Source organism: Dermacentor andersoni, chromosome 1, assembly GCF_023375885.2.
Source record: "Dermacentor andersoni chromosome 1, qqDerAnde1_hic_scaffold, whole genome shotgun sequence".
Taxonomy (NCBI): Eukaryota; Metazoa; Arthropoda; class Arachnida; order Ixodida; family Ixodidae; genus Dermacentor; species Dermacentor andersoni.
In genome coordinates this window covers 205,155,727-205,175,871 of record NC_092814.1, presented here as the reverse complement: position 1 = coordinate 205,175,871, position 20,145 = coordinate 205,155,727, and the positions used below count along the sequence as shown (strand labels likewise).

General features: G+C 42.9%; 1 protein-coding gene across 2 annotated transcripts in view; it reads right to left on the bottom strand.

The window, feature by feature from the left end:
- LOC126547459 (uncharacterized) overlaps positions 1-16,567 on the bottom strand; it is a 44,831-nt gene extending 28,264 nt beyond the window's left edge. Inside the window, exon 1 of one of the 2 annotated variants that reach the window (XM_072289019.1) lies at positions 16,378-16,567. In XM_072289019.1, the coding sequence (XP_072145120.1) occupies positions 16,378-16,380 (3 nt within the window). In that variant the 5' untranslated portion in view covers positions 16,381-16,567. The remainder of the gene's footprint in view (positions 1-16,377) is intronic. The other variant, XM_050195471.3, reaches the window with a different exon arrangement.
- Between the last annotated feature and the right edge of the window lie 3,578 nt (positions 16,568-20,145).

The following is a 20,145-nucleotide window of genomic DNA, read 5'->3' as shown; positions in this document are numbered from 1 at the left end:
GCATTGACATATATCACAGTTCCTTCCCTGCGTTTTGTATACATGTAATGATCATGTGTATGATTAACTCCCGTTTAGGCCGCCTCCTCATTTCCTGCTTTACTCTTTAAGTGCACCAGCATAAAGGCTCCGTAGCTGTTTCTGGGCATTATATTAAATAGCTGATCGATTTATTATTATTATTATTATTATTATTATTATTTATTCATTTATTATCTGGTTCAACCAAAAGGTATGGTGCGGCCAGACGCTGTGCATATGTGCCGGACATTCTTGACAATCTACCGAGCGAAATCTTTATGATGACTTGGAAAAGAACGCTGAAAAAATTATTGAAGGAGCTATGGTGAAATTAACTTCCAGAATATTTTTGAATCGTAATATTTCCTTCAATTTACTTTGTTATAAGTAGAATAACAAAATGCTATGTTGTTCCTCTTTTCCATTTCTTGTCATTCATTTCTGTTTTCTTTGTTTTACATGTCTCATCAACTTACGTGTTTTTTTCATCGTGCGTATCATGTATCATGTTCATAGGCACGGGGCTATAAGCCAACTGAGGCTTAGACCGGCCTGTTCCTGTTGTTTTGCATTTTTGGTGGCAATAAACATTAATATTATTATTATTAATATTATTATTATTATTGTTATTATTATTATTATTATTATTATTATTAGTAGTAGTAGTAGTAGTAATAATAGAATTGCCGTTCAAACGCTTTCAAACGTCCCCTGTCGAAACTCAGTTGCATCGTGCTTTGCATTCAGCGTAATGTTACTAGGGCTCGTGGACTATTCCCCGTTCTTGCCTAGAATAGCCGAAAACACAGCTGCGCATAGAATACGCAGTTTCTGTACCATTCCCTAATTTTGTTGATATCGATATTTTCGATACGTCGCTGTCATGCTTTCTTATGAGCTTTTGTTTGTTGTGTCAGTTAATTTCTATCATTATGCAAGCTTTTTCCTCCCTCTTTTTGCTGTGCATAAATATTTTAACTTGTATTTTGTTTAATGTTAACCATTCAACTGCACTATTACTTTTAATGTGTTTTACAGCGGCCGCAGTTAAGTGCGAGAAACTGTGTTTGCCTGTCCGTACCGCCCGCCTGTCCGTTCTGTTACCCTAACTACAATCATTGTCGTCATCGACTACACACAACGTAGATTTTTTTTTCGTCGTCAAGCCAACTCGTCATACCCAGCTTCGCCATTACGACAGCCGTGAAGAAAAAGAAAACTTTTTCCCTACCACCTCCACCGGTATTTAAATCCATGCCAATGAAGCAGTGAGCATTATTTGAAGTGGAGTGCACTACCCACTAAGCTATCACGCTACAACTGCGCTGTACATTCACTGCAAGACTTTGCGCTCCACACAGACTCCGAGAACAGTCGCATCTGTGCATGTATTCCGGAGGCCAGAACGAGCAATACTGCAGTGGACGAGAATTACACTATGTAACATAGCATACAAAATAATTGTTCTTGCCAACATGGTGGTGTGTTTTTGGGCAATTCGTTGTTGCATGCTCGTGAAAACAGCGTCGGCATCACAAACGAGGAGTACATGACAATGATGGAGACCCACCGTGGTGTTGCTTTCGCGAAGCGCTGCTAAGCCCGAAGGTGAGCGATAAAATCCTGGCCATGGTGGCCACATTCCCATGAAGGCGAAATACAAAAAAAAATTTAATAAAGAACACTGTGTACTGTACATTGGGTGTACGTTAAAGAAACCCATGCAGGGGGTCAAAATTAATGCGGATCCCCACACTACGGTGGGCCTCCAGACGAAATCGTGGTTTTGGCACGTAAAGTATCAGAATTTATATGTAATTAACGATGGTGATGATATGCCTCAAACATCGTATATATCCATAATAGAGGATCTGCCGAAAATAACGTTGTTGATGGAAAACAACGTCGACAGCAACGTCGCAGCGACAACGCCACGTAGTTTACACACTTGGTCACAATTTCACGGGAGCCAAGTGCCCTGTGTAGCAGAAGCACTGCAAATACGCAGAGAAAATGAAATCGCTCAAATGTTTTCGGTGGCACTGCGTCATATTGCTCATGACATCCGTTGCAGTAAAATCTGTGGCGTCAGAGTCTATTTGAAGGTCTCATGCGGGACCTTCAAAACAAGACATCGAGCCATAAAAGCATGAAGCCTTTAACACAGCATGTTCTTACTCACCTGCGGCCTAAATAATAATGTACACAAGAACCTAATTTAAGAAATGATCTAAGGAGACTTCAACTGTGATGTTCATATCAAATGGCATGCTCCAGTCATGTCGGGCACGTGCTTGGACCCGTTGTCCTACTAAACTCTCTTCCCCCAGCGTAGGGTAGCCAACCGGACTCTTCACTGGTTAATATCATTGCCTTTCTTTTTTATACGTCTCTCGAAAACAAAAATAAGGATGATGCATCCGTATTATCTAAATCAAATATGTTTATTGAGTGAAATTTTGAACCACCGCGAACAAGAAGAAAAGAAAGAGAAAGAAGCTCACCATAAGCCTATGGCCAAATAACAGCGAAATAAATCTTGTATAAAACTATGCATTTTAACTAAATAAGTATAGCCTACTTAAACAATCGGAGTCGGAGTGTGCTAATGTCTGTCAAACTGATAAAAAATAATGAAGTATAGTGCTGACGACAGCACGTAGTTTGGACATAGAGGCTCTATGGTTCTAGTTCTACAACATTTCTAGACCTAGAGAAAGCGTACGACACGACCTGGCGATTCGGGATCCTCCGCGATCTTTCCGCGATGGCCGTCCGTGGGAACATGCTAAACACAATTGAAAGCCATCTGTCTAACCACTCTTTTCGCGTAAAAGTAGGCAATGCTTTATCTAAATCATTCACCCAAGAAATTTGTGTTCCGCAAGGGGGCGTACTTAGTTGCAAACTATATGTTGTAAAAATGAACAGCCTGCATACAGTCGTTCCACGCGCAATGTTTTATTCCGTTTATGTTGATGTACAAGTAAGTTTCAAATTATACAATATTGCTATCTGCAAACGGCAAGTGCGGCTTGGTATAATGAAATTGTCTAAATGGGCGGATGAGAAAGGCTTCAAAATAAATACCCAAAAAAGTACCTGCGTACTCTTCTCAAATAAGAGAGCGGTAGCACCACTGCCTAGTGTGACGATCAAGGAAGACCAACTCTCTGTGAGCAGCCAACAGAAATTCCTGGGAATCACTTTAGACTCAAAGCTCACGTTTATTCCCCACATTCAAAATCTGAAAATAAAATGTCTGAAAACAATGAACCTTCTCAAGCTTCTGTCACGCACTACATGGGGTAGTGATCGAAACTGCCCTCTGAATTTATATAAGAGCCTTGTCCGCTCCCGCCTTGATTACGGAGCAATGATTTATAATTCTGCAACACCAAGTGTATTAAAAATCCTAGACCCCGTCCACCATCAGGGTACCAGCCTCGCGATCGGTGCTTTCAGGACAAGCCCAATCCAGAGCCTCTACGTAGGGTCAAATCAGTGGTCACTTCATCTGCAGCGGTCATATAGCAGTTTTACATATTTTCTGAGAGTACAAGCGAGCATGCAACGTCCTTGTTATTCAACCATAAGCGATATCGCCGCTGCTACGCTCTTCCATAACCGACCTGCAGTGAGGAAGCCGTTTGCTTTGCGTGTGAAGAACCTAATTGAGGAAATGGGTGTTCCACTTTTTGAACATTGTCCTATGACTCAAGCGAAACTGTTACCGCCATGCCAGTGGCAGCTCATAGACTCTGATATGTCGTTTGTAGATGTCACTAAAAGTGCGCCAGAGGCAGATATTAAAATGCGTATTTTAGAACTCTAGTATAAGTACTCTTACACTGAGTTTTACACGGACGTTTCCAAGTCAAATGCAGGGGTTTCTTTCGTAGCCATCGGCCCATCTTTCTCAGAATCCGGTGCACTGCACCCGGAAACTAGTATATTTACGGCAGAAGCCCATTCACTATTGTCGACAGTGAAGCACCTAATGAAATCAAAACTTCGAAAAGCAGTCATATTTGCAGACTCTCTAAGCGTCGTTAAAGTCCTGAAGTCACTCTGTAAATGCAAAAACCCTGTACTTATTGAGCTTTACTCCGTTCCTTTTGGAGCGTATATATATCTTCCCAGCATATCATTATATACTTGGTACCTGGCCATAAAGACATTGAGGGTAATTTTCTAGCAGACCAAATGGCCAGATCAATTACATCGCAAGCTACTCTTACCGATGCGGTCCCTGCTAGTGATCTGAAACCTCTCTTACGAAGGAAACTGCAGAACCACTGGCAACTCTTGTGGGACGCGGAAAGAAATAATACGCTAGGCGTAATCAAGCCACCGTTAGGTTTGTGGCCCTCCGCAACAAAGTCACGCCGAATAGACGTCCCATTTTGTCATCTCAGAATAGGACACATATTTGGTACCCATGATTTTCTACTTACTGGAAATGAACCCCCAACCTGTGGTAGATGCGGGGAGAGGCTGACCGTCCTCCATGTCCTACTCGAGTATCGGCAAGCCGAAGCTAAGAGAAAGAAACATTTTCCTCTGGCATACCGTTATTGTGTCCCACATCACCCGGCTATGTTTCTTACCAAAGAACCGCTTTTTAACACCAAAGCAATCGTCGGTTTCTTGAATGAAGTTGTCCTACATGTTATTAGTCCCATACATTCGTAGCGCTTCCTCTCTTCAGAGGATGTCGCTGCGATAGCAGTATTGTATCGCACATGCCTCCAGGCCCTTGTGTCTCAAGGGCTCTGGTGAGGCCTTAGTGCTGTGGCCAATCTTTTCATCTGACATGTTTTGCATATCATATCATTTTTTGCAATGTACTTTAAGGCTCGTAGTACACGTCATTAGTCCTCGCCATAATCTTATTACACGTAGATTTTACGCACGTTACTGTGACTATCTGTAAGCCTCTTTGCAGCCACGTCATATCAACTTCACAAAACGCATCATTCCACAGCGAAATCACTAACACTGGCATGGAGCTCTTTGGCCATACCTGGCCCTTTGCGCCACTAAACATCACACATTCATTCACAACATCCATTTCTATGTCATACAGAACGAAAGTCACATACATCACAAAGTAGAAAAGCTCAGAACTTATGTAATCCCCACCATTATTTCGGTACCACCACGCAATATTCTTTCAAGTATTATAACAAATATTTAGTTCTTATTCTTACTTTAAAATAATGAATTTTTATAGGACCGCACCCCTTCTCTCTAACAAGCCGCCCAATAACCACTGGACTCTTGTCCAGTTCCCCGTAGTAGAGGATGGACGCAACTCTGAGGAAAATAAGAGACAAACTAAAATAAGAGGGTGGTTTTTACTGTTGAAGTATGCTGCTGCTGCACTAGATGAGTTCATAGCCGTAGAATTATTGGTCTGCTGTTTTCTTTCTTTTCCCTTCTTTTATTGTTTTACGCGCAAGTGTACCTTTTATTCTTCTACTTTTCTTTTGTTGCTGTATCTTCATTCTCATTTTACTTGCATTCATATGTCGTTGTCTTGGACTCAGTTTTTGTTGTTGCTCTACCCATGAGTCAGTATTGAGGTCTTAGGGTTGTGTCTGGGCATCTTAATTAAATAATTATCTGCTTCTTCTTTTTTTTTCGGCCCTCGCAGTAACTCATTTTCTTGACCTAGTCTGGCGACGTATGTAGTTGAATGATTATTAAGCACGGTGAACAACTGAGCCTCTGGAAACAATGGCGCAATTCACACATTATACTATCACACACAAAGAAAGAAAGAAAGAAGCGCGCGAAATTTACGGTACGTGCATTAGGAAACCTAAAGCTTAGAACGTACTGAGTACGCATTTTATACTTCAATGTGAATCATAAAACCAGGTGACTATCTTTCCCTGCATTTGGATCGGACGTGTCACGTATTCAAAAGCTGGTAGGGTGTGTGGGACAAAAGTTCGCAGTGGTTGTTCGAACTATTTTGTCCACACTATTTTGTTTTGCTCGGACTTGAGTATTTCTTTACCTTGCAAATGCTTGCGATGTTGTTATCGTCATTGAAGTCAGGTTATCCGTACCTAATCCTTAAAGGCCAAAAACTTTATTTGATTAGCAATGAAATTATCGAACTCGTGCAATGCTTAATTAGTTCAGGATGACTAACACGCTTTCTGTCTTGTTGAGAGGTAAGAGGCGCAAATTAAGAATACGGGGCCGGTGAAGACATCGTTAATTTTCTGCGACGACCTGCGTGCTGTCTCGTAAGGCTTGCCACTTCGACGGATTCAACAGGCTCGGGGACAAAATCGCACCTTGGCGCGTCTGGAGTGCCCTTTTGACGCAATGAAGATACGTTATCAGCTGTGTCTGCCACTCGTCCGCAGCGGCCGTCTGCGAAGGCATCCGACTATATGATGTACACTTTGCCCTCACTCGGCCGTTCTTTCACATCCATGAATAATTTTCTGCAGCATTTTTTTTTTTTTGAGGTCGTCGACTGTCGAGCTGTTAGCTTGTTCTTCTGCACTGGACGCGCAAGCGCATGCGGTAAACGACAATTCTTGCTTGTTCAACAATGTTCGAGAATTACGTCGTGGGACTTCGTTTATTGCGCCGGAGGGAGTGCCCCTAGCCCTCGTTAACAGATTATAAGCGCTCTTTTACGACACCCATAACTGCTAAGGACTCAATATGCAGAGCAGCAATGCAATTAGTAACGTGGATGGACACGGCCTCTCTAACAATGGCAAAGAAGAAAGACAAAAAAAAGGGGGGGAAAGCCTAGACCGTGAAAGCTCGCGCCGGAGTCGGTGAGGAAAATGGAAATCCTTTGACATCGCTCTTGCTCTTTTGTATAGTGCTGTAGTATTTTAATAAACATTTTTATCGTGCGCCATCTCGCACTCACACCCGCTCTAACCACCACGCTTGCTGCAGTCAATGAGCCACCTGATAGCTGCAACGCTGCCCTCTTCTGCTGCCACGGAAAAACCAACGAGACGCTCATTCTATGATTCAACATCAGATGGCGCTTTAGCACCGTGCCTCGCATATCCTAGACTAAGATGAAAACAGACTGGAAGGAGAAGCGGCAATAAATTACATCCGCAAAATAGCAGCCGAATCTTTCCAAGCCAATGACGAGATTGTATTTGAAGAAAAAAAGAGCATGAAAGAGACCCAAGTGGAAAAGGAGCTCGTGCTGACAAATTTCAACTGGAAGAAAGCGGATGAGAAAATCCCAAAGTGCACAACCACAGGGCTAGACGAGATTCCCGTTAGGCTGATTGACGAACTAGGACCAAAAAGTAAGGAAGCTCTGGTGAAAGCAGTGGAACAAACTTCAAAAGATAGACGAATACCAGACAGTTGGCGACAAAGTAGAATGAATTTAATTTATAAAGGCAAGGGGGAGAAAGATAGAATTCATTCGTATAGACCGTTGACCATTACATCGCTAATATACAGGCTAGCAATGCAGGCAATCAAATTAAAGCTTTAAGCTTGGGCAGAGAATAATGGCATTTTGGGAGAACTTCAGAATGGCTTCAGAATAGGTAGGCGTTTAGATGATAACTTATTTGTTCTTACTCAGTGTATTGAAATACCAAAAGTAGAAAGCATACCGTTATATGTGGCCTTTTTAGACATTGCAGGAGCCTATGACAAAGTAGACCGCAACATTTTGTGGGATATTCTGGAAGGGGAAGGCTTAGGTGAAGATTGTCTACAGCTTTTGAGAGACATTTACCTAGAAAATACCGTTTGCGTTGAAAGGGAAGGGATGAGGAGCGAGGAGAAAGTTCATATCAACAAGGGACTGAGGCAGGGGTGCCCTTAATCCCCGCTGCTGTTTAAGATGTACATGGTGAGGATGGAGGGGCGCTAGAAGGAAGTAATATCGGGTTTAATTTCTCATACTAACAGGCGAGTAAAGTAATAAAGCAGCAGCTCCCAGGTTTATTTGATGCGACCGACACTGTGTTGCTAGCTAACAAGCAAAGTGATTTACAACGTCTGGCTAATATCTGTGGGCAAAAAGGCAACAATTAAGGTTTGAAATTTAGTGTTAGAAAATCAGGTGTTTTGGTATTCAATGAAAACAGTGAACAGACAGTGGAGATACAGGGCCAGGAAATACCTCAGGTAACAGAATAGAACTACCTTGGTGTATGGATAAACGAAGGCAATAGATATATGGAAACACAGGAAAAAACAATAACAGTGAAGGGGAAGAGAAATGGCAGCCATAATGAAGCACAGAGCGCTATGGGGATACAATAAGTACGAGGTCCTCCGATGTATGTGGAAAGGTGTAATGGTTCCAGGACTTACTTTTGGAAATGCGGTCATTTTCTTTAAATCAGGGTTACACTCAGGGCTCAATGGGAACCAAAGGTCAGTGGATCGCCTCGCATTGGGCGCTCACGGGAAGACTACAAATGAAGCTGTGCAGGGTGATATGGGCTGGAGTAATTTTGAAGTAAAGGAAGCTTGAAGTAAAATTGAGTATGAAGAACGGCTGAGGAATATGGAAGAAAATAAATATGCTGGGAGAGTGCTCAGGTATCTGTGCAGGAAAAACATTGATTCACAGTGGAGGAAAAGAACTAGGAAGCTTACCAGCAAGTATGCGGCCTGTAGGGTAGGCAACACAGCAACAAAGAAGGTCAAGCGGAAAGTCAGAGAGGCTGAAATAATCTCATGGGTGGCGGCAATGAAAAAGAAACCTGCCATGAGTAACTAACTACTTAAGAGGAAAAAACGAAAGCAGGAAAGAAACAATTTATGATAACTCAAAGGGAAGCTCATTACTTTTCGAAGCGAGATCGGGATGCCTTAGAACACGCACCTATAGAGCGAGATATAAGATGGAAGAAGAAGCATGTGCTTGCTGCCGTAAAGCTAGGGAGACTATAGAGCATGTTTTATTACACTGTGAAGACCTCTACCCAGCGATCGATTTAGGCACCACTGGCCTCCTTGAAGCCCTTGGGTTCAGCGAGAGCACTGGAAAAGTAAACATGTCCTCAGTAGGCATTAGTAAGAGGCTATTGGAGTATTGGTGGAAGAAAAGTAGGGAAACGACAAAAAAACGGAGACGTACAAAAGCACAGTTCGAAATAGGGGATCAGAAAATTTGGGTGTGGTAGTTCATAGTGTTTTTTTTTTCTTTTTTTTTTTTTTTTATTGTTTAACCTGGGTAGGACATTAGGCGGTATAATAGCAAGAGCTTGGTGGCACAAGCCACCGCCCTTTCCAAAGGGGACGCTCATAACATCCATCCATTAATCCCATCGCAAGCTTAATGCCTCAAAGTAGCGTCTATGCGTTTGTGCGTTTTTGTAGCTTAGAGGCCTCTGGTAAATGATTGGAGAGAAACGTCATGCCACGGAGAAAATAGAAGCGGGATTGGATTGGATTGGAGAAACTTTATTTATGCCTGCAGTTGGGCGCTCGCGCGCCCCGACGAGGAAAATTCCCTTCGAGTAGGCATTTTGAGAACATACGCCGAACCTCTCTTGTGCGCGTTCGCCAGAACCTGCCATTTGTTCGCAATGAATATCAGCCGTAGTTCCATTTTGTCCTTTTGTCTGTGCGTATGATAAAAAATTGTAATTTTTGACTAAACTCCAAAAATGTGACAGAGTTTGTGGGGCAGCTATTGCTTCATATTAATTTTCTTTCTCTTTCTCTGTTTAACTTTGTTCTGCCGTGGGAGCTGTTCAAAGGATGAGCTGCTCTGTTTTTTCGCACTCTCTTTATCGTCAGACTTCGCACCCATGCTGTTGCATTTATTGTCTCGAAATAGGCCTTTGAAGAATTATAATCTGTTCGTGGTTTATCCCATCTTTTTGTTTGTGCATGAAGTAGCGGTTAAGTAGTTTATCTTGCAATGAATATTTGTATATCCAATACCACAAAACAATCTCCATTACAAGACACTCGCATCCCTGCAGCTGCTTCTTGTACCTGCCAAGTGGTTGTTTCTTAAGCCTCCATTCGCTAAAATATTCTTCTGCCGAACATTATTTTCAACGTAATATGATCGCTGCTTTCCACTGATTTGATTCTTCCCCGAACGCTACCGTTTTGAATTCAGGAATACAATTATCTTTCAAATTCCATCCCTATGTTGGTCAACCCCCCTCTGTGGGTGTGCGATATCAGTAAAGAAAACACGAACAAAACCAAATAAAATGTCGTCACCGTCAAGTGTGGTTCTATGTTCAATATCATTGCCAGTATCGTCATATTAGGAATGATAATTTCAGGGCATGAAGGGGTGACTGCATGGTAATTGGAGCCAAAAAGGATTTTGACAGAAGCGTGCGAAGGCGTCGATATTGTAAAATGCGACTGTAGTGCATTGAAGTACAGGTGCGCATTTATTTTACCACCTAAATATAGCATTTAAATGAAGACTGAATATATATATATATATATTGTGCACATCACTTTGACAAACACAACAAATGTATTTTGGCGTTTCGACCGGTCTCCAGTCGATCTCAGGTTCCCGGCCTAAACGTCAAAAATAAATTTACTGTTTTTCGACGTGGATTCCATCAAATAACGATAAAGTACACTGTTTTTTGTCACGTAAAAATCCAGAATTCAATTAGTTAATAACTATTCACTTTCCAGGAACGCTTATTATTCAACTATATACGTATAAACATCTACTGTTAGTGGTGGGACTTCCGTCGGTGGGGTTACTTACAGGCGTCAAGAAACCGGGGTTCTGACACGCAAAATGCTACTTCGAATCCAGTGGGCTCCATAAATATTTCGCTTCTATTATATTGCTAAACTCAGCCACTTCATGGGGGCCGTTACGTCGGCCCCGCATCGAATTGACGTAAGTCACAGGAGGTGCCACGATTATTAAGTTGTCGAGGCACCGATTACGAGAAAAGTGCACGTTTTCTTTTGTTTTTGACTGTTTCTGTGTTTATTTCTGCGTTTATATGTTTTTTTTTCTTTCAACGCCTGTTTTTTTAATATAAATGACATTCCTGAGAGCTTATAGTAAACATCCTGTCTTCATTTATGCCGCTTGAGTGGTTCTTTGCACTTAACTGGCACCACAAAGTGATTAAGTACTTACTTTTACTTTGTCATTGTCAAGGTTACTTTCTTAAATTTTTATATAGCTAGCATGCTTTGTTGAAGCTCCACCTGGCGTACTTGCTTTCATTAAAATGAAACACAATGTTGCGTAAACGACCCCAGTTCTACTCATTTTATGTTGTTATGGCGTTACTTAATTAAAATAATCTTTCGTGCGCACCTGCAATAATCAAACATTATTTTTGTTTAGAAATTGGTACGGCAGCCTATTATAGGAAAATATTTTTTTATCAATAAAGATTGATTGAATTGTCTTCTATTAGAGTCCGAGACTGACTTAGCAAGTGCCATAAACCTTTACTGAGCCACAACTGCTTAAACACAAAAAAAAGAAAACTCTGAAGTACGTGACGTCGCATTGACGTGTCGGCGCTGGGGCTTTGGCATGAAATTAAAAAAAATATATGTTAGTTCTTTTCTTCATTTTATATTTCAGTAATCAACGTCTTGTCGTGGAACCAACGAAAATTGAGCACTGAAAGAATGCTTTATCAGTACAAACTGATTTAATGTTTCTCTTTTACATTTGCGTTGGTGGATGGATGTTATGAGCGCCCCTTTGGAACGGCGCGGTGGGTTGCGCCCCCAAGCTCTTGCTATTATACGGCCTAATGTCCTGCCTAGGTTAAAAAAAGAAAAAAAGAGAAAACCCCACGATGAATTTCCATGACCCATTTTCTGACCGCCTATTGTGAACTTTGTTTTTGTACGTCTCCGTTTTTTGTCGTTTCCCTACTTTTCTTCCACCAATCTTCTAATCGCCTCTTACTAATCTCTATTGCGGACATGTTTACTTTTCCCCTGCTCTCGCTGAACCCAAGGGCTTCAAAGAGGCCAGTGGTGCCTAAATCGACCGCCGGGCAGATAGCTTCACATTCTAATAAAACATGCTCCATCGTTTCCCTAGCTTTACCGCAGCATGCACATGCTTCTTCTTCCTTCTTATATCTCGCTTGATAGGTGCGTGTTCTAAGGCATCCTGATCTCGCTTCGAAATGTAATGAGCTTCCCTTTGACTTATCATAAATTCTTTCTTTCCTGGTTTTGTTTTCTCTTAAGCCGTTACTCATGGCAGGTTTGTTTTCCATTGCCGCAACCATGAGATTATTTCAGCCTCTCTCACTTTCCGCATGACGTTCTTTGTTGCTGTGTTGCACACCGTACTAGCTGCATACTTGCTGGTAAGCTTCCTAGTTCTTTTCCCCCACTGTGAATCAATGTTTTTCCTGTACAAATACCTCAACATTCTCCTAGCCCATTTACTTTCTTTCATATATTCCTCAGTCGTTCTTCATAATGAATTTTACTGCGGGCTCCCCTGACTTAAAAACCACCAGCCCATATCACCCTACACCGCTTCATTTGTAGTCTTCCCGTGAGCGCCCAATGCGAGGCGTCGTTTAAAGCGCACCCAAAGCATCGTACACGAGCGTCTTTTCGATTCCACCCCCATGGTAATTTTCATTTCTATTAGCTGTCTGTGTATAGTAATTATAATTACTAAACTTGTAAACACTGATGTGGCGAAGCACGCGTCAATCACCGCAGCTTTTGAATCGCCATTGAGGACGGAAGAGGCTGTTGCTTGCCCATGAGATATATTGCATAGCTCGTGTTACTTTGCCGACGACCAACTTGACGACTACGGTATTTGAAAGTGAAAAAGGAAAAACGATTGATTTAAGGCTTCTGTTGTCCGTCAAAGCTAGGCAAGTTAAGTATCGCGAGCACTTTACTAATGAAATGGTGAGCGTAATGGCTGACTTTCTCTTGCATCCCGCGACTAAGTTGCTGCTCAGAGCGCGCCGACTTTCCCTTGTCGTGGACGCATTGGATCTGTCCGCCTATTTATATAGATTTTGGGCAATAATTTGTCGTGAAACTCAGTGTCAATACTGAGCCTCAGTGACGAGTCTACACAAAACCATGCGGGATGCTGCACAGCATTGCTTAGCAGTTGCTGCCCTCACACTGCGTGTAGCAGGGATGTTACATGCAGACTGCGCTGCTGGTTAAGCCTAGTGCAACTCTACGGAGAAATGGCCAACAGTTTATTCTAGGAGCGACGGGTGGGCTCTTCTGTCTTGTTTTGCGTGGCACTCACGATGTGCTGTCTGGATCGATCGAGAGCAGCAGTTGACGGGCCTATTCGCACATGCTTTCGAATGTGCGATTTCTGCATGTCTTCTCGCCTTGACAGGCGCCATCGGACATATCTACACCGTAGTCGTCAAAAATGCCGTCAATACGAAACACTTCCTATTTCACATTGGGCGGGTAAAATTGCTGATTCCGTGCGCTGCGTCCAACGTACGGGAAGGCGTGTCACACTTATTATGCAGCCTATATTCACATTAACAGGAACAGCTGCAATGTCCGCTCGCTAACTACAACAACGTCTATCACGCTTTGAGCCTCACGAAAATTAGCCTGCTCTCCTGCTATAAAATAATAAAGACCAGAGAAAGAATTTTCAACGAGCGTTCAGGCAGGTTCTCGTTCTTTGGCTCTTTGAGTCCAGCGCAGTATACGGTCGCCACTAAATAACTATCACCAACGCTAAACGGTCGAGGGGGGTTAGTAAGGTGACGCGCATGATTGAACGAATCTTCCCTGTTTCTTTGTTTCTTTAGTGCTGCTGCATACTTACTTAGTCATGTAGCAATAAGCCGAGGCTGCTCTCGTTATGGCTATAAGTGCCGACTTGAGCTCGTATATAGCAGCTATTACCATTTAAGAAATGTGTCGCATGTGCCGAAGAAGGTAAAATGAGTAAATACGTTGATGGCGAAGACTAAAAGAAAATGCAGACTATCAGAACCGCAGTAATTCACCGCATTTTACGTCTCTTAAAAGACAGCCGGGAGTGACGCAACGGCTACGGCCTCGGAATTAATTTCCACCACGTGGCGTTTACCACGCAGCAAAGCTACGTCAGTATCACGGTAGTTTTTACGTTATGTACACATCCGAATACCGTCGTCGAGGCTGGGAGTCAAAAGCTTGACGTCATAACCAGAAGCAGAAGGCCGCTGCCAATGGGTATTCCGGTATGTCTATCCAACCCAGCAGGAGTGGAAGAAGGAAGAAATCCGGCTCAGTTTTGATGGTTACAACGTCTGGCATGTCTTCAACTGGAAACCAACCAAATCCTGCCATCGCATAGACCTTCGGAGTCGACTGCTCTTCACAAACCTGCGCCGGCTTATTACGAAAGAAAAGGAGGCACGATTTCAAGGAAAACATTAGGAAAAAAAAGGATTCAGGTGTTCGGTGTTTGGACGATATGCCAAATTCCGTAAGCAGCCTTTCCTATGCACATATTTTTGATATAACAAGGATGGCCTCGTTCCGGCTGGTAGATCTGTATGTTTATAGACACATGTTTTGAAAGTTTGGACGGTGCAGGGCAGTGGGTGTTAAGAATGAGGTCACCAGTCCGCACGTATATTTAAACCCATTATTCACGATTCTAGCGATTTTTTACTTGGTTACGTAAGACGAGGTGTATGGAGAAGCGCCACTTGTGGGTTTCCCAGGCCATTTGGCTTTGAGGTCTGCGTCTTCTTTCGCGCAAAATACAGTCAATTTTGAGAGTAATCTTCGTCGAAAAATACAGACGTAAGCGAATTAAAAATATGTGCGCGTTAAAACACGCAGGCATTCACCGTACCGGCTAAATCACTGTATACGGGTACCCATGTCCGTAGCGATGGGTCTAACTTTCAAACTTCATCGCATACAGCTCGCCGTAAAGCGGTGAAATCTACGGTTAACGCGTAAATTTCGAGGCAAGTTAGTAGGTTAGTGGCTCAAGTATAATTCTTGATCACTACTACCAAAACCTTGAACCTCGTTTCAGATATGGTACGCCGAACAAAAATATCCTTATGCTTGCCTTGACTTAATCGGCGGCAACGTACATTCATGTTTTCGAGGTGAAGCCTTGTACAGAATTTCACTGCACCGACAACTGACATCGTGCAAAGGGGCTGCTGTGAGTCAATGAAATCAACAACTTGTCCCTGTTCTGGCTGGCGTGGCTATTTAATAACACTGCTTCGATGCGCTGTTGTATTCATAGTGACTCAGTTGTTCAACAGCAGCTGATCTTGGAATACCTTTATCTGCACTGTAGGAATAATTATTTAGTTGATGCAAGGAAGTGTACCTGTGCTCAAGTCGCCTGCGAAATTTCGTTTCAATGTAATATCGGTTAATAGTATGCACTCATACTGTTTACATCTTTCTTCTTGTTAGGTGTACCTACCTTTCGTTCATCCAGTAGTTTGCAGTGATAATCCTGAATTTCAACTTTTTCGTACTGCAGTATACTTTTATTCTCTTCTGTGTGTTGCAATATGTTTTGTATGACAGTTCTTAGGTATGAACATATGACATCTGAACGCAATAAATAAAAGTTGAAGTAAACGAATAAAGATGCAAGCAAAGTCAAAAGAAGCAGCGAAAGGCTCGTACTACTCGACGTTGTGACGAATGTGAAACGAAGCTTCGATCCAATTGCTTTGGCTTGGGTGACTATGTCATTAATTGCCATTTCTTTGGTCGTAGTGAGTTCAGCGATACACATAAAATTATACAGATGTATGCAGGAACCATCACTTCTATTGAAATTTCTATTTCGTATTTCAAATTTGTATTTTTTCGTTACGGGAGCCGGCCTAGTGTTCCGATCTGCTTGGTCGAAAACAGGAACCACTTTCACGAGACGAAGCACAGTTGGCAGAAATTAAAGCATCCCTCCCGCGTGTAATGAGAACCTTCGACACACACATGCACAACGGCGACATGCAAAGAAAGAAAAGAAATTGATCAGTTGCGCCAATCAAAATAAACAAAAAAGTCGTAAAATTCATAAATGACACGAAAGTGCATGGCGACCGTATCTATGCTCTTTAAAAATGGTAGGTTGCTCAGAAACATAGAACACCAAAAACACAATGACCGAGAGACATAAAATCGGACTTCAGAGAGTGCTTTCTTTTGTAACAGGAAAGCAATCTCCTTACCTTATAATATTTGCGCTAGCGAGTAGTAAAACATACACAATAGTATTATATTAACTTAAAGCTACCTCTCGCTTTACCCAATCCAACAAATAGGCCTATACAGAGCCAGAATTTAAATATAGTATGCTCTCTCTCAAGTTATACAGCAGAAATATCTCTGTGATACAGAAATGGGCCTATATCTACGCACCATTTATTCCTGGAAAAGTGTGGAGGTGAGTATCCGCCGAAACGACGTTAGGTCCAACGTATGCCAACAACTGCACTCGTCACGACGTCCGTGCGCGAAACCAAACAACGAAGGCAGAATGCCCGGCAACATATTTTGGTCTCGTTGAGGTTGTTTATGAAGCACCTACCTGCCCTCTCCCGACCCTACTTTATCGCAACACGCTGTTATACTTCTTATCGGCTCCGCAAGGTGGAAGGGAGCCAAGCGCTACGGGTTGTGCAAAGAGATGCGGTTGGAATGCAAGCAAACGTTGCTGCGCCCACACCACGTGCTCGCGGGTGTTGCCCACAGGCGCGGCTTGTGCCTTATGCGCATCAGAGACAGCTGGATATTTTGATGCATCAAAAGGGTGAAACCTTGCCACGCTTCTTGGTCGTTGGATTTAGCGGTTTTGGCTCTACGATGCAGGTATTTAGCCGCCGGGTCCCCGCACACATCACCAATGCTGCTTTGGGGCCCCGTTGTTAGGTGGACAGGGCACTTGCAAACTCTGCCGAGCCAGAGCGAATGTTTACCACAACCATCGTCATTTTCGCCCGTATCAGTGGTCCGCGCACACTCATGTGGCTCAGGGAACTGAGAACTTCTGAAGAACGCGGTATATGATCTAACTATGAAGGAATTCAATCTGCGGAATTTTTCTGAGAAATGCTATTGATACTTATTATGCTTGAAGAAACATGCAGGAGAGAATGATGATTTCAATTTTTAGTCCATTACTTACAGAAACGTTTTTATTGTTATGGCGGTGGTCATAAAAGTGTCGCTCATGTGTTGAAGTGCGGCGATTATAGGAGAGACAGAACTCGAGATATGCATGTATCCATGAGTTTTAACATATACCGATCTGGAATTGGGATGGAGATTACAATAATTGCTTTAACTGATATTCCACCGAAATAGGGCTTAACGCTAGACTTTTCTTTCTTTTCTTTTTAGTTGCAGTAAGAGGAGGGGAGGCAGTTGTACCTGAAGAAAAGGGTCACTGTCGCTTGCAGTCGAAACTCTGGCCCATTTATTTTTTCAATCCATATACCCGTAACTGTATCTCAACCGTTATTGCATTGTGTTCCATCACGGAAAGAATGTGTGCTGGTTTGTGTTCAAGTGTTATTCTCACTCCTTGTCAGTTCTTTCTTGTGTTTGCCTAAATAAAACGGCGTACTAACCTAGAGGCATCTAGCCCAGCTTGCTCTTCTTACTCATTCGATCGCGATCATAGAGCCGCTGGCACGAGATTTCTACTTCGAATGTCGCTGTAGGTGAAAAGTGAGCAGTAAACAAACGCAAAATAAGATCTTTAGGCGCTGCAGGTGCTGTCCAAAATATTTCAGTAGCCACGACATGGAAGACGATGCAGCTGTTGCGTAACGAAGAAACATGCAATCTATTTTTTGCGCCTTGGGAGCTGCCTTTGCGACAGAACCTGTGATACTCTGTCTCTTCCCTCTTAGTACACTGGCTGATTCGTTGCCTCGGAAACCGCGAGGAAAGACTAGGCGATGGCGTACGTGAGTGCGATGGCTGCAGATCGTAAAAGAGCAGGCGAGCGTCTTAACGAGCGCCATAAGCAGGACAGTGAAAGCTCAAAGCTTGCACTAAGAACGACATGCTAGTGATCCAGATAAGACGTTTAGAGCGTCACCATCTGTCGAGGTCTAGAGTTCGAAGCCTGCTGCACGGTGCTGTAGTCACACTCATTGCGATGCAAGCTGCGCGAAAATCCCAAAGAAAAAGATGACAGGAAATTTATACTAATATCCATATTTGCCCTCCTAATTATTTTAAATGACCTAATTCGAAATAACAAAAGGTGCTTTGTGTGAGCAGTTCAGAGGCGGAGATCATGTAAGGGGGTGTCGATACGTCGTGGAACCTGTGGGTCTAGCCGCTCACGATGCAGCTAAACTGATTACAAGATTCATTCCTCTGTGATTTCAGCCAACCAGTGTAACTCATGTAGTTCTCTGTTTTAAGGCCTCATACGATCCGGCATATGTCGGACTCGGACGTCGCATTAGGACGGGTTTCCGAATTGTCATGTGCCGCTTTTGACAACACATCCACGATTTCATTTCCTTTGATTCAACAATGACTTGAAACCGACTAGAATACCACATGTTGTTTTAACCTTGCAGCTTGAATAAGTTCTGTTGGGTGAGCGTAAGTCACACGGCCGTCTATTTATTGGTCCCGGAGTGGTATATTCATTACACATGAAAGCCTCCGAGGAATCGGAGATGCCGACCCATTTTCTTTGCGTCTTTGACAGCTTGATGAAGCCGATGGCTAGTAAAATGGGCTACAAGTTCCAATGCAATTGAAGAATACAGATGGCGCAACCGAGGCGCATATTATTCGTGCAGCTCTGGGATGACAAATGCCGAAGTTGAACATCCTTTGGTAATTAACGGAGGCATCATGCACACATTAATAAAGTTTTGGCATGTTTCATGTACATGATGTGAAGTTAACTGTAACGCTGCAACTGCTGGTGCTTCATTTTTGATGCAAGAGCCTTCTGTTGGCCTCTCTTGTTTCTACGTAGTTCCCGAAGGCTAGGTGAGTAGTTTTAATGAGGATGCTCGAAAGTAGACATGGTAAGCTGCGGAACGGACCGTTGGGACACACCATGAACTTGCGTAATATAAAACAGTCCCGCAGTGGAGGCTTAGTGGCTACGGCGCTGCACTGCTAAGCATATTCCGGCCACTTCGGCATCATTTCGATTGGGTCAAAATGCAAAAGCAAAGGAGCTCGTTCTCTCCGCCCTACCACCTGCGTGCTTTTTTGATGACATTGCACATTGCGCTTCCTATAGAACTACAAAACGTTACCATTAATGAAAGTGGAGCCACAATGTTTATAAGGGCGTGTAAAATGCTGTTAGCTGTCCTTCATTGATGCGATAACGAGCACACCCTTATTCGCACTTGAGTTATGTTTAGCGAACGTTTGGTCGCTCTGGATCACAACAAATGCTAATTGGCAACCGTGATACCAAGTCACACACACACTTATTTTTTTTCCACAATGGAGCTGCTCAAGCGGATAAACAAGGCAATGTCGACTGCCTCCCAGCGTATGGGAGGAAGTAACCACATGCGTCGCATTGATGGGATCAAGAGCAGCCAATGTGACCTTGTGTGGGACAGACGTCACACAAATGTGTGTTTATGCGTAATGTTTGTCATCGCTTATGGTTTCAGAACAGCGAGAAGCCGCCTGACACAATGTTCTCAAGATCGCGTAGGAACTTTCGAACATATCAGGGAGTCGGGGGCTCATAACTACGGTTCGCGGTAAGAGTTAACGAAATCTAACGGTCAAACGAATCGGCAAGTTTTCCTGCACGGAGAAGTTATGGGCTAGGAATGAGCCTATCCCTCTGATATCATGCTCGAATACATCGACAAAGTTAATAAAATAAGAAAGACATTTGACATTAGCAGGGTTCAAACTAAGAATTACAGGGTTGTATAGAGGCCAGTTTAACACAAAACCAAAATAATTGCGCAACCGTGTTGCATTGTCCGTACATCAAGTTGCACTGTTGCAAGATGAAATCATAGAACAGTTACAAAATGGTTATAGCGGGCGACATTAAAGGTATACGTCACCAGAAAATATGAAATATCTTATTTTGTGAAATAAATAAAACCTGACAAGCACTGTCAAATGAACGAGGGTGGTGAACAGTATTAGCCAACTCGATGGCCTCGGACG